This window comes from Primulina eburnea, chromosome 2 (genome assembly GCF_022965805.1).
Source record: "Primulina eburnea isolate SZY01 chromosome 2, ASM2296580v1, whole genome shotgun sequence".
Classification (NCBI taxonomy): Eukaryota; Viridiplantae; Streptophyta; class Magnoliopsida; order Lamiales; family Gesneriaceae; genus Primulina; species Primulina eburnea.
Genome location: NC_133102.1, coordinates 40872301 through 40886878, shown reverse-complemented (window position 1 = coordinate 40886878; position 14578 = coordinate 40872301). Strand labels below are relative to the sequence as shown.

Genomic DNA, 14578 nt, shown 5'->3' with positions numbered 1-14578 from the left:
AAGTATAAATCATGGGTGGGTTAAAATCATGGAAACATCTGGAAGGAAAATCTAGTCCGTCAGTTTTCGAATCGACGGCTCACATCATCCCAATCACCAATTTCACAACCGACGGTCAAGATCTTATCACCACTCAATCTCTATCGTTTGCGAGCTGTATTTATAAACCCTAGTTACTTATGTTCGACCTCTTCGACCGTCTCGCTGGTTCTCTTCGTTGCCCCTCTCTCCAAATATCCCACGGAGGATTGATTGATTTGCCGACCAATTGAATCTGTTGATCTGGGATTAGGGATATTTGAAGAAATTCAAGATGTTTGGGAGGGCGCCGAAGAAAAGCGATAGCACCAAGTATTACGAGATCCTCGGGGTGTCGAAAACGGCGTCGCAGGATGATTTGAAGAAGGCGTACAAGAAAGCAGCCATCAAGAATCATCCTGACAAGGGTGGAGACCCTGAGAAGGTACTATTCAGAAAATAAGGAATTGTTTTTTGTAATTTGTTGGGTGATTAGTTCGGTGAAATTTCTAGGTAAATTTTCATGGATGTCTTGCGAATTTTATATTATTGTCTGGTTCATTTTCATGGATGATTGAGCGAAGTTACATAAGATCTGATGCCACTTTATGGGGAGGCTTCAGAGTCTTATAAATCAGTTCTTCTGAGAAAAAGCCCCTTTAACTTATAAAATTTGGGGTTTTTTAATAGTCATGGGAACAATGCAATCTGTTGAAGGAACAATTTTGTTATGATGATGATAAAATTTGTAACTTTGAAAGATATGTTTAGTTTTCTTTGGTGAAACGAATAGGTACGAACTAGATCAGTGTTATTGGGTGGTGAATAATGAAATAGAAAGGATGGAAATTTATGTTATGTTGTATATAATGTTGATATTCTAAATTATATGGCGATTTCTCAGTTTCGATTATTAAAATAATCCAATTTTGATTTCAAACTCATGGCAATTGTGGTTTGTAGCAGAGAGTGACCACTGTCTTCCATTGTTGTATCTAAGGTTGCACTTGGACGGAGGGATTTAAAGTTATGGATTTCAAATCCGTTGATTTTAAATATATTTGATTGCTTGAATGTACTTATCTTGGATGAATTTCAAATCCACTCTCTATAAATGTAAATGTAATGGTGATTATGATGAATTTGAAATCCACGCAAGTGTCGTTTCAAATTCCTCCCTGAATCAAATCCCTCATCCTATTCAAATCCTTCCATCCGAGCAAAATTTGACTGTTTGGAGCTACTTCATATGGTTTGATGAGTTTCCATAAGAATCTGTTATAATTGCTAGTTTTTGAGTTGGATTATGCTTGTATAATCTGTAGTTTTCTCTTTACTCTTATATTGAATCAAGTGATACTTCATTTTGTTTTCAAGGGTTGTTGAAAACTTTAGGTTCATGAAGTTTGATGCAGCTATATTGTCATATGTAATGATTATTAACTTTTTTGGTATGTTGAGTTGGTGGTTTGTGTAAATGAATTTGCGTTTACCCCAATTCATGTCCAAGTTATGGATTAGATAGAGTTCTTGACCGTGTCTTTTAGATTTCGGGTGCTGTTGATTGTTTCATATGATGTGAAGTTAAGAAATTTGCAGAATGCTTTTGCTTTTGTATATATATGAAGTACAGATACGACCGTCTATGTGCACTGTATTTTGTTCAAGCATTGCCTGGTGATGCATTGTTTCTTTGAATAACTAAAAGCTTATGAACTGGTTTTCTGCTGCAGTTTAAGGAACTTGCTCATGCTTATGAGGTTTTGAGTGATCCAGAAAAACGTGACATATATGACCAGTATGGTGAAGATGCACTTAAGGAAGGAATGGGTGGAGGCGGTGGCATGCATGACCCATTTGACATCTTCTCATCCTTCTTTGGTGGAAGCCCATTTGGTGGTAGCTGTTTTAACTTTTAAAATCAACTTTTTTCTTAATTTAGGTTAATTGCCTTCCTCGTTGACCCTTGTTCGTAGAATATAACTTGATTAAGGAGTTGTTTTGTTGATTACCAGGAGGTAGCAGCAGGGGACGAAGGCAGAGAAGAGGAGAAGATGTAGTTCACCCATTGAAGGCATCGCTTGAGGATCTTTATATTGGGACCACCAAGAAACTGTCTCTGTCACGAAATGTAATTTGCTCAAAGTGTAATGGGTAGGTTCACATCCGTGTCTCTCATGTTATGTATAGTTGATAGCTTGTTTTACATTCCTAATTGTTTTGAATGTTCTCTTTTTCAGTATAAATTTCCTCATTTGTTTTGCTTGTACTACTTTGTTGGCAGTAAAGGATCAAAATCTGGAGCTCAATTGAAGTGCTCAGGGTGTCAGGGATCTGGTATGAAAGTTTCGATCAGGCAGCTCGGCCCTGGTATGATCCAGCAAATGCAACACCCTTGCAACGAGTGCAAAGGGACAGGAGAGACGATCAATGATAGAGATCGATGCCCACAATGCAAAGGCGAAAAGGTGGTTCAGGAAAAGAAAGTTTTGGAAGTACATGTTGAAAAGGGCATGCAGCACGGACAGAAAATTACGTTCCCTGGGGAAGCTGATGAGGCGGTATGTCATACCCTGACAAATAAGCAGTAATTAATGGATCAATGTGTTCTTAATGCTATGTGTCATTCTGCAGCCTGACACTGTCACTGGAGACATAGTTTTTGTACTCCAGCAGAAGGAGCATCCAAAATTCAAGAGGAAGAGTGGTGATGACCTTTTTGTGGAACACACACTCTCACTCACCGAGGCATTGTGTGGCTTCCAGTTCGTATTAACTCATCTAGACGGCAGACAGCTCCTTATCAAATCCCAACCTGGAGAAGTTGTGAAGCCCGGTCTGTGGTTCTTTATACTTTTACTAACTTGAATCAGTAACCGACCCGTTTTTGCAGTCCTCTAATGTTCTTTCCTTGTGTGAAAATTTTAGATTCCAACAAGGCTATCAACGATGAAGGAATGCCCATGTACCAGAGGCCATTCATGAAGGGTAAACTCTATATTCATTTCAATGTAGAGTTTCCAGATTCCTTGAGTTCAGGCCAAGTTGGAGCCTTGCTGAAAGTTCTTCCTCCGAAGCCACAATCAAAGCAGACTGATGTAGAACTGGAGGAGTGTGAGGAAACAACCCTGCATGATGTCAACATCGAGGAGGAGATGCGAAGGAGACAGGCTCAGCAGCAGGAAGCTTATGACGAGGATGAAGATACGCATGGTGGAGGAGCTCAAAGGGTGCAATGTGCCCAACAGTGATTGGTTCAAGTCCAATGTCTCTTATCTGGGGTTGTTTTATTTGAAATATTGAAAAGCGTGGAAGGTGCTATTTGTTTTTAGGGTGATGTTACCTAATGAATTAAATTTAGTTTTATGGAGTCATACTGAGATAAGCTTGTTTTATATTTGGAAATTGCATCGTCTAGTTTTGTGACACATCCAGCGTTTATTTTTGTGCTTTTGGGTAATGCTCGTCTATTTTGCCAAAATATACTTTCATGTAACCCCCAACCTTTTTCATTTTAGGGTATGATTATAATCTATGCTCAGACTGCCCAGTCGTGGCCTTGTTTTATAATCTTATCTAGTTCTATTCACTGCTAAAATACCCTCATTTTAGCCCCAAAATCTTTTCCATTTGAGCGTATGATCTCTCACCTATGCTATACATGAAAAAACACCCTAAATACAGCTTATATAATTGGAAACATGGTTGTATTTATGCGTGTATATGTTGGTTTTGGGAATATATGTGTAATTTAAACAAGCAAAACCACCCAATGACTGATACCTCACATGAAAGGTATAAGCATCATGTGGTAAGAATTCACATAATCTACAATTACCAGTTAAAACGTTCACTAAATTATAGATGCTATATTGCTATATTAGTGACTGGCAAAAAAATCCAGCAGAATCAGGAAGGCCTAGTTACCTACAGCTGGCTTATCTGGAATTTCTGCTGCTTGTTTCTCCTCTGCATTATTCTGATTTACATCAATTTTTTCTGCATCATCAACCTTCTCATCCGGTGTTCCCTTTTTGGCATGGTATGCATCCTTGGATTCGTCACCATTTGGACCTGCGAACTCCTTCGATTCCTCAGTTTTTATGCCTATCACCTCAGTAGTTGCTTTCTTTGATCCCTCTGCATTACCATCCGCACTCTCAGTAGCTGTATTTTTTGTAATTTCCAAATCTGACGGTTCCTCCACTACATTGTCTCCCTCAGTTTTCTCCTCTGTTATTTCAATATCAACCTTCTGTGGAAGAGCTTCATCGGTGATAACCTCTGCATTACCAGCATCTTCTCCACGTGCCATAGAAATTTCACCGCTTTCTTTAGCTTCTTCTGCAGCAACATTGTTGTTATCAATGGCTTCATCTTCTACTTCTGCATTATTATTCTTATCTTTGGCTTCTTTCTTTAGACTAGATTTTCTTTGCTTTTTCTTGGGAGATTCACTTTCAGGTGCCTCTTCTGCCTTCAATTTCTCACTCAATCTTGCAGAACGCCTTGGACTGTCACCTGCAAAATACAAAAGCTGGTTGATGTCGTATAGCGCCTAAAAACATTCAGATGACCAAGCAGGCAAATATTTACCTACTTCCTGTATCCTAATTGAATACATCCATTTGTTTTAGCATCACTTCACAATGAGAATTCTTCTGTGTGTGAGAGGAAATAACAGGTAAGTGAAAGTACCTAAACCCCAATCAAACTCAGAGATAGCGGGACCACCAGTATGAGATTTGAGGTATTGCTCCAACTGTCTCTTATGCTTGATCTCTTCTCCAGTGGGGGATATGAAAACAATGTCATTTCTTCGAGGTGTACCACCTTTCCTCGGAGTGAACTGATTATTTTAGAACGAGGAAAAAATGTACTCATAGATACATAAATTTCTTCAAATCAAAGTGTTTTTTCCAATCCAAAAGATAACAAAGTAAGTTCAGAGTTTTCAACCACAGTGAAGGACAGGCGCTTTGGTGTCCGAATATCAGTTTCACTCTACTCAGCATTCTCATCACCTTTTGATTCAGTTTTGACCATTCTTACCCCTCAAACTTCTACACATTGATTGTGGTATAGATATAATCTGGTTAATTTAACTTTCATAATAAAATTTTAATCTATAGGAAGGGAACACCACAAAAAAGGTACTAAAAGCAAAGCTAATATTCTCGATCATACAACATGACAGGCAATCTTGATGATATCCTCCTACACTGAAACATATTAATTTCTGATACATTGATCCAAAATAGCCTTTACTTAACGCACCCATGGAGTCACAACAATCATTCCAAATCACTAAGAAGTGAAATTCTCAGTAACCAAAAACCTAGTCCATCGTCAATCACCAATCTCGCACTCAAATCCTCACAGCAAGCGGCAACAGCACCAACGAACAACATTTCAGGATTAAACTCGAAACACGATCAATCCCGTTCAAAATACACCAAAAATCCAAATGCATAATAAATCAAAATTCCAGGAAAAAGAAAATAGGAAGAACAATTAACGATAAAAAGACGAAAAACGCAGACCTTCTTAATCCAGCCTGGTGGAGCAGGAAGCTCTATCACAAGGACGTCGACTTGCTCGTTCTCCCGAAAACTCGCCATGTTCCGAAGTTTTCCGCTCTCTGTCTCTCCCTCTCTCTCCTGAGAACTCGCCGTATTTGATATTTCTCAACGAGTAGAATGAAAAATTAATTTCTATGGCGCGCTGGATTCCGAGCCGGGGGGCAAGCGTGACAGGTGGACGTCACAGGTTTATTAACTGATTTAATTATTCCTTTTCGCGTCCGCGTTGATTTTTTTCGGCTTTGGTTTCTCAACAGATGAAGTTTAGTAAGTTTAGGACATGCAGTCATTTAAGACATTATTTGGTACATGAGATAAGAGTGTGATTGATAAATAATCTCTTTTATCCCATGTTTGGTATATTTTTAAAAAGCTCAATGATAATATCATGGGCCCTTGATAAATAAATTTTGAGAAGGATAAAACATCCTTTGTAAAAAGGTGTGATAATTTTAATGTGATGATAAAATACATTACAAATGACTCAATTACCCCTAATTTAAATGTATTTAAGTTAATGTTAAATGTTTATTAAATACGTAAATATATACAAATATATAGATACATATATACACACACAAATATATATATATATATATATATATATATATTTATATATATTTATATATACACACATGTATATATATATATATATGTGTGTGTGTGTGTGTGTGTATATGTGTGTGTGTGTTGTATATATATATGTGTGTGTGTATATATATATATAAATATAACGTAATTTAAGAATTGAGATATGCAATTACCAGATCTTGATATCAATGAAATATAAGTTTTTGTGATAGGGTTAATTTTGTCATTACAATTCAATATATAAATTTAATCACTCTTGTTAAAATTATACCAAACATTCAACATATTATCTTATCATTATATTATCCTTGATTTATCCTTATACTATATATCATTTACTTATCCTATCATATGTACCAAACTGTACCTAAATAGATTGATATACTCTGCTGTGTTATAAACGAGTTATGTATTTTTGTTTACACGAGATGATCATGTCGAAATGAATCTCGTGTAAAAATGCATAACAGTAAATGTTGTATTTTCAGTAACAATATAAGATTCAAATCCTATTTATAGCTGACTTTTCAGTTTTTTATTTTATTTTTTATATTTGAAAGCGTTGAGTTTTGAAAGATATAAATTCGACAGTCACCCAAACGGAGACACAGCGGGTGTGTGATGCTTCAGAATCAAATGAAAATCCTTCTTCAATTGAGTACAAAACAACAAGAACTTAATCGTCTAAATTTTATTTTTGGATTTTCCATCCAAAGTATTTCACATCACTTGCACGTAAAATTACCCTTGATTTTCCAGGGTAGAGCCGTATTTAAAACTGTAATTCAAAACAATATATCGTCGATCAAGAATCAATTCAAATGTCCAGAAATCAATGAACAAACCCATCATCTATATTTAAGATTAAAACCACGACCTTTCTAATTTTCATCAGCTCCCCAGGCATCATCCCTCATATTTTGCCTTGAAAGAATCCGGTTTTTTCGAGCCACTTCCTGTTTCCTCAGTTCAGTTGACCCGAAATTCGAATGCAACTTTATTCCCATTCCCTGTGCGATCATTCTTTGTGCGGTTCTTGCAGACGTTTGAGGCCTTGGGCGTGGAGGCTCCAACTCTGCAACAAGATATAAACTCTAAGAATCAAAGATGGATGTTTCCCTACACCTGGAGTTCATCCTAACCATGGTTTAATGGGATGCAATAATCATCGTTGATCATTTCTCTCTATAACAACATATCATCGCAACAAATGTTTAATACAAGTATCCGAGGCGTACTAAATAAGAAAAAAACATTATGGGTTGTATCTCCGTACCAACATTTTCATCACAATCATCTTTAATCACAATATTTTACCATGGAAGGCATGGTGAATACGAAACAAGATACATCGTATCCCTTACCCAGATTTCATCCGAACCTAGAAAACAAAATGGGGTTTACCCAGATTTCGTTCTAATCATCTTTTATCCAAAGATCATTCGATGTAACTGTAAACAAGGAAAAACATACAAATCCTTTATGTCTATAACAGGTGATCAAGAAGTATAATGCGTTGGATTCATTGGAACTAAGAATTATACGTGTTCGTTTAACTATTAAGGAAACTAAACCATTTCTGTCTTAACTAGTTGCTACAAAACTCAAGGGATGTTCATAGTTCATAACCATCTAGAAAAATAATTAACAACTGTTACCTTTTGGCTGGATTGAGCTTAGAAGTTCGCTGCTCTGATCAAGTACGTTTACAGTAAACGAGCATTGGATTGAATTGCTAGCCTCAAGAGCTACATCAAGAAACAGAAAGTATAACTCACCAGTATAAACTTCCCACTCAATTTTAAAATTAGGAATTTGCTAATTTTAAAAATATATACATTCTTGCAAGAGTATATTTCCTTGTATATCCTCGAAGCAATAGCTGAAACAAAGGTTTATTTGAATTTCGAACACATCATGTACAAGGTCAGCATGGGAAAATGTATTTAGGAGCTGAGGATCTAGCACGGGGTTAAAACATATTTATTAATTTTATAGAAAAAATCTAAAATTTGAAATTCTTCTCCACCAAAATCTCTTTTATATCCCCCGTGATCCAATCTCATGCTCTCTCCCTAATTCCTAGACCCGCTTCTAAAAAGAGAGATATCTATCGAACATTAATAAATAACTTGAATGTACTAAGTATGATGGCATCATATGGTTACTAGTTTTAGTTAGTAATACATAACTACTATAGTAGGAGACAGACGTGCAAAGCAAGTAAAATGCATTGCTTTTTTCATTCATAAGGTATTGGTAGGTTATAGCAAACAACCGGAAAAATGTATTTTATTTTTGAAATTTCAAAGGCAAGGTTTGATTGAAGGATTAGAAATTCAAATACTGATGACGCACTTTTGTTTTACATCAAGGAAGTGTTTTTGTGGATGGACGTAATAAATTCGACATTTCACATTATAATACATAATGAAGAAAGAATGCAACAAAGAAGTAAATACTCGAGCAAATGACGGTATGCTTGTGGTTAATACATTTTAACAAAATGTAGGTGGGTATCAGATCAAGGAACATCAAAGTTCACCAAAATAATACATACAAAATTCCACTTCCAAAATTCCCCAACAATGTGTGTGCCCTCTAATAAATTAATTTTTCCCCTGAATCCTTAACATTTAGTCAACTGAATACCACAAAACTCAAAGAGCCTTAAGATGCATGAATGTCATTACCGGCAGATGGTGTTCCGAACACTGCAAGAGCTGTTGTATCGTTCACCCAACGAATCACAAAACGATCTTTGAATTTTTCAAAAACCTTTTCTAAGTCTGTTGTCCTAGTGTTTGGAGAGAAGCCAGCAAGAACTAGAACATGCCGTGTACCGTATATGACTGAAACAAAAAACCCCACATGGCGAGTTAGAAACAAGAGGGTACCATTATCAAGATATATTAACAAAAACATACCTAAAAAACTGAACAAGGAACAAATAAAAAAAAATCCTAAATGTTTATGAGTTGAGTGGGGTTTCCAAGCCATTCCAAATTTCATAGCTCAACCAAAGCTTATTAATCAGAGTTCAAATTCATGTTCAAGCTTTACTTTCTCTTTCCCTCCTTTGTCATGTACAACCCTACTTTCCAAAAAAACAAAAAGTTCCCAAAAAAAAATTAATTGGACAATAAATTTTGGATTCTCCATTAGTGTGCTGAGATAAATTTGTTTCATTCAGATTTCAGGTTCTTAGCAAAGAGATTCGTTCAGATTTCAGGTACTTAGCAAATAGCTACTAATAGTATGGATGAACTCATTCAAGTATCAATTATCATTAAAAATGATAATTCAAGTATCATGAAAGCAAACTGAAAAATCCAGTACACATTTAATTAGTTTAATACACAAAACACCATTCGGCGATACATAACATAAAGTAAATTGATAAAGAACATGGGAAAAAAAAATCAAGGAAACAACGCATAATACGCCAATGGAACGTCAAATTTGATACCAAGCCACAAGCTCTAACAATTCACATCAATTAGCCTATATGACTAGCAATATTAATACATGAACTCCCAAATGAGTATCACGGGACACCGAACAGAGAAAAGAATGTTCCTAATATCATGATTTGAGAATGTATCCATGCCACACCCCATTTTTTCAGATTTCCCTTTAAACTTCCAAAAGAACTAACATTTCAATGGATGGAATCAATCAGTTGTGATTCAAAAGCAATGCAAAAATTGGAAAAAAAAATGCACTCATAAATGACAAACTGAAGAACCATTTAACATATTTTGTAGAGATAAACCCAAGAAACGACAAAAGGCGACACTAAAATAGAATGGACTTATGACAGCTTAGAGAGTTCGAATTTTTAAGTAAAACAATTATGAAATTCCAAGACGCACAGTTTTGTTCTTCAAAGTCTGTGACAGTGTTTGAGGAGTTAGTTTCTGGGTCATCAAAAACAGTTTCATCAGATTGGTTATCACTGTACAGTCCCTGTTTCTTGTATGAAAATGTTCCTCTTCCACGCCTCTTTGCAATTTGAACTTTTGAGTCTTCTAAAGAAAGTTCCGATACTCCGGGTAAATTTAGGGGGGTAAATAACTCCTCAGGAGCACGATCTGCAATAGCTTCCCAGTCTATAAGAAACAAAAGTATTAGATGCAAATCCAAACTGCAAAAACACCATTCAAAAATAAAGAACACCTGATAATCTATGCATTAACAACACTCTTGATGCTCATCAAGTCCAGATGAACTTTGCAGGCACAAACAGCCAACAATAACCCATAATTCTTATTTCTCAAGCAGAGCAGCACAGAAAAGATAACCATCGTAAATTTAACATAAGGTCCATTTTGTATTAAGTTAATTGAAATCTTTCAAATCTATATGATTGTCTGGATGGATTTATATTGGAAGGATTTCAAATCCATCTTTTCTACCAGTTTAGTTAAATGTAATGACGTTGAGATTGGTGGGTGTATTTCAAATCATTCCCCAAATCAAATCCTTCCATCTAAATGCAACCTTTATAATTGGTCCGTGTATTTGCAGTAAGTCCAATGTCTAGCAATCAGTCATGATGTTCATTGGCCACTCATAGTCCTTTAAGCAGAAACTAGTTGAAATCTACCGATCTCAAATACTCTTGGATTATAGAACAAGAAGAAGCAAGCATTGCAGTCAAGTGCAACAACATCCAATAACAATTAAAAACAAGAGGGCCATGTTGCTCGAGGAAATATGGTATATGTGACCATTCTGACTGCCTTTATATCTTATGTGCAACAAAAGTTTCAGTCCATAAAGAAAGATAGGGCTAACATTCACCTAAATATGTTAGCTCAATGGATTAAGATTAAATAAGGATATAATCACCATCCAAACGACTCGGCTGTGCAAATCAAAATTTGTTAGCACAACGGGTTTAACTATGAAATGACAAATGGATGCATGATAAACATATAAACAAATGACTTTCATAGCGTTAGGAAATAAAAACAAGCCACCTTCTGCAATTCCATCCGAAGCAATCACCGCATTTGCAGAATCGCCAGCTTCTGAATTTGCATCAGCAGCTGCCTCTTTTATCCTGGATATCCAATACAAAAAAGAAATTGCATAAAAAAAGATATAAGTCCAAGCAACCAAGATTTCTTACTTAATCAGTCATCTGCGACTGCGATCTAATCTCACTATATGAAGATTCGAATAGCACACGAACAAAACAATTTGAGGTGCACTTATATCGATTCGGTTCCTTCAAAATACTTGTACAACTACAAAAATGAAACAAATCGCACATCTTCTTCACTCACCCAAAATACACAAAATCAAATAAATTAACAAATAAAAGCAAAACTAATCTTGAACCTCGTCTAAAAAATTCCTCCAAAAAAATTGCTAAATTGCAAGAACGAAACAAAACTTCACAGTGCACCTTGTGCAACATCATCAGCGCATTTCAATAATCCATTCAGTCCCCTGTAATAACTACCTAACAAAAAAGGGACTAACCCTTTTCGTTGTTTGATTTGTAGAGCACGGGAGAGAACTTGATCGGCCCTGAGAGAGAGACCTTTGGCGAAATATAACTTGTACAAGTCTTGAAACGCTGCGTATAGCTGATCGTCTTTGGAAGTAGATGAGCTGCCAACAATATTCTGGAATTCATGTTTTCCAATTTCTTTTTCAAGCCTGGCGACAATAGGTTCAAGAATCGAAATTGCTTGGTCGATTTCTCCGGCATGCACAAGATCCTCCACCGCCTCAGTCCAGTTGAGAGTGGTAGCTCCGCTGCTGTTTCTAGTTTCCATCGTCACCTCTGACCAGAGCATACGCAAAGGGAAATGGGATTCGATTGATGATGATGGGATATCACGATTTATAATTTCCGCTTATTTATAAGAAATTGCACTTTACCCCCCGATGGTCAATTATTTACTCCGAGACTACTCTTTTAATAAGTTGATAAAATAGTGATAGATTGGATATGAATAATATATTGTTTAATATGTTTTTAATTCGTATGATTATTGTGTTTATTATTTATAAAATCTTATTTTTTTTTGCAAAATCTATTTCTATTATTATTGTTAAATAATATAATTATAAAATTTTAATAATATCATACTTATCATATGCTTATTATTTGGGTGAAGAGAGATGTCTAGTGCAACTCAAATCTAATATCATCATTTACCCATCGATAAAATTGAGATGACTTAAAAATGAGACAAATTGAGATGAATTGAAAAATATGTTCATCTCACCTTCATCAAGTGCATCAAACGATACTTATTCTGTATATTTATCTTTCTGCGATTTTAATCATTTATATAATCAAATTTCAGTATTGGTCTAATATATTTTTTATTTTGCAATTTAGGTCATTTTTCAACTTGATGCTGATATGGCAGTATGACATCTGTGTGACCCTAACATGACATTGATATGAGTAGTGTCACATCAATACTGACCCTAACATGACATTGATATGAGTAGTGTCACATCAATACTTCCGATGAAAAATGGCCAAAAACTAATAAATTGAAATATATATGACTAATACCGAAATTGGAACACACGTATGACCAAAATTACAAATAAGCAAACATATAAACCAAAATTGCAGTTTACAAAAAATATATATACTCTTCAAATGCTACCAAATTCTATTTTTAAAACACAAGTTTTTAATATTGATTATAATTTTTTTTTTTTGTTGTTTATATTATCCATTGGCATAATTTCTCGAATTATTGTTTGTTTTTAGTTTCTGAAAAAATATAATTATTTTTAGTTAATGAATAACATCTTCAAAATGGGTGAAGGATGGACAAAGTTGGACGAGGAAGACTTGCGACCCTCTCGCGTATCCTCGCCCCCAAGGGGTTAGTACTTCGCACGCAGGTGAAAGGATGGACATATTTTTCTCGTCGTTGTTAAATTTTTATTTTTTAAAAAATATTTCCAAAAGATTAAAAATAAATTGAAAATTATGCAAAAAATTATTTTATTTTTTATTTTAATATAAAAATTTAAGGGCAATTTGATTTTATATCCTTAAGTCCAAACATAAATATAAGTCTTTATTAGAGAAGAACATTTCTGAACTATCTGATTTAAAAAAAAAAACAATTGCTCTCTCTGGGCCACATATCTTTTTATAGATAAAAATCGGTACAAAACATAAAAATATGATACTAATATATGATATTTGAATATCGACTGTTTTAGATCTAATACAAAAGATGGGTAAAAAATTGAAACAACTATGTTAATATCCACACATGCTACACTTTTTTGGGTTCTTGCATATCATATGTTAATACCAGTTCTGAAAAAAGTTGATATACAAATATCATATATTATTATCACATTTTCAATGTTTTGTACCAATTTTCATCCTAAAATGCTGATATTTGTTATACATGTTGGGGTACTCAAATATCTATATCAATACTAGATATAAAATATTTGATACTCAAATATCATATATCACCATATTTTTTATTTTTTTTCATACCAATTTTCATCTGAGAAAAAAATGTAAGCAAAGGGTGTGCATAAATATTTTTCGTGGATCAGGAAGTACACACATAATTTTTCTGACATAGACTAACAACAAATAAAATTATACTGTTTGGAATTTATTGATTTAATTGAAAAAAATTAATCAATTGAGTATTTATTGTTTCCCGGTCATGCTTACTTATTTACGTTAGTTTACTGAAAAAGGATAATAATTTGCGGGATTTAACTACGAGTCTATAAAAAGTATATGACTATTTTCAAATTTAATTAAATTTTTTTTTTGAAAAGAAGAACCCTATTTTTTAATTTCGTGAAAATGAATTGATTATAATACTTATGATTTTCGTAAAATCACATTTTTATTGGTCTTCAACTTATTCTCTGTTTCCTTCACTTTAATCTAGATGTTTCTTCGTTCCCTTAAAAGAAACAAAAGAAAATATTGAAGCAAAGATCATTTGAGAGATCAAGTAAGTATAATTTTACAATGTATGTATTATTATACTCAACTATATATAATCTTATAGTGATCTCTTTGTTGCTTTTGTGATGGAGATGTAAATGTTCTCTGTAATTTTACTGACAAGTGTTGGGCTGGATTCAAGGGTTTGGGTCGAGGTTTTAGGGGGATGCGTTTCATCATTGTTAGAGGTTTTGGTAAGTTACATCGTGTTGGATTGGGTTTTGCTTCGGATTTAGAATATGATGGTGGGTCAGGTTTCATCATGGCAGGTTTAGTTTCATCACGTCTGGTCGGGTTTAATCATTTTGCGCCCAGTTTAATCATTTTGGGTAGCAACATCATGTTTGCCGAGTTTCATCATTTTGGGTCGCATTGTTTATTGAAATAAATATTTTGAATTAAATTTTCTGTT

At 34.6% G+C, this 14578-nt stretch overlaps 3 protein-coding genes across 3 annotated transcripts; 1 reads left to right on the top strand and 2 right to left on the bottom strand.

Annotated features, from left to right (window-relative positions):
- The first annotated feature begins 179 nt into the window (after nucleotides 1-179).
- On the top strand, nucleotides 180-3446 carry LOC140823196 (dnaJ protein homolog). The gene is made up of 6 exons (XM_073184395.1): nucleotides 180-463; nucleotides 1752-1917; nucleotides 2034-2172; nucleotides 2303-2579; nucleotides 2653-2854; nucleotides 2947-3446. The coding sequence occupies exons 1-6, from the start codon at nucleotides 314-316 to the stop codon at nucleotides 3267-3269; spliced, it is 1257 nt and encodes a 418-aa protein (XP_073040496.1). The 5' UTR covers nucleotides 180-313; the 3' UTR covers nucleotides 3270-3446.
- On the bottom strand, nucleotides 3138-5832 carry LOC140823197 (uncharacterized). The gene is made up of 3 exons (XM_073184396.1): nucleotides 5562-5832; nucleotides 4717-4867; nucleotides 3138-4539 (listed from the first exon to the last, which is right to left on the bottom strand). The coding sequence occupies exons 1-3, from the start codon at nucleotides 5637-5639 to the stop codon at nucleotides 3938-3940; spliced, it is 831 nt and encodes a 276-aa protein (XP_073040497.1). The 5' UTR covers nucleotides 5640-5832; the 3' UTR covers nucleotides 3138-3937.
- A 989-nt stretch (nucleotides 5833-6821) lies between these two features.
- LOC140823195 (uncharacterized) lies at nucleotides 6822-12045 on the bottom strand. Its single transcript, XM_073184394.1, has 6 exons — nucleotides 11685-12045; nucleotides 11177-11259; nucleotides 10067-10303; nucleotides 8885-9043; nucleotides 7850-7939; nucleotides 6822-7266 (listed from the first exon to the last, which is right to left on the bottom strand). The coding sequence occupies exons 1-6, from the start codon at nucleotides 12002-12004 to the stop codon at nucleotides 7073-7075; spliced, it is 1083 nt and encodes a 360-aa protein (XP_073040495.1). The 5' UTR covers nucleotides 12005-12045; the 3' UTR covers nucleotides 6822-7072.
- Between the last annotated feature and the right edge of the window lie 2533 nt (nucleotides 12046-14578).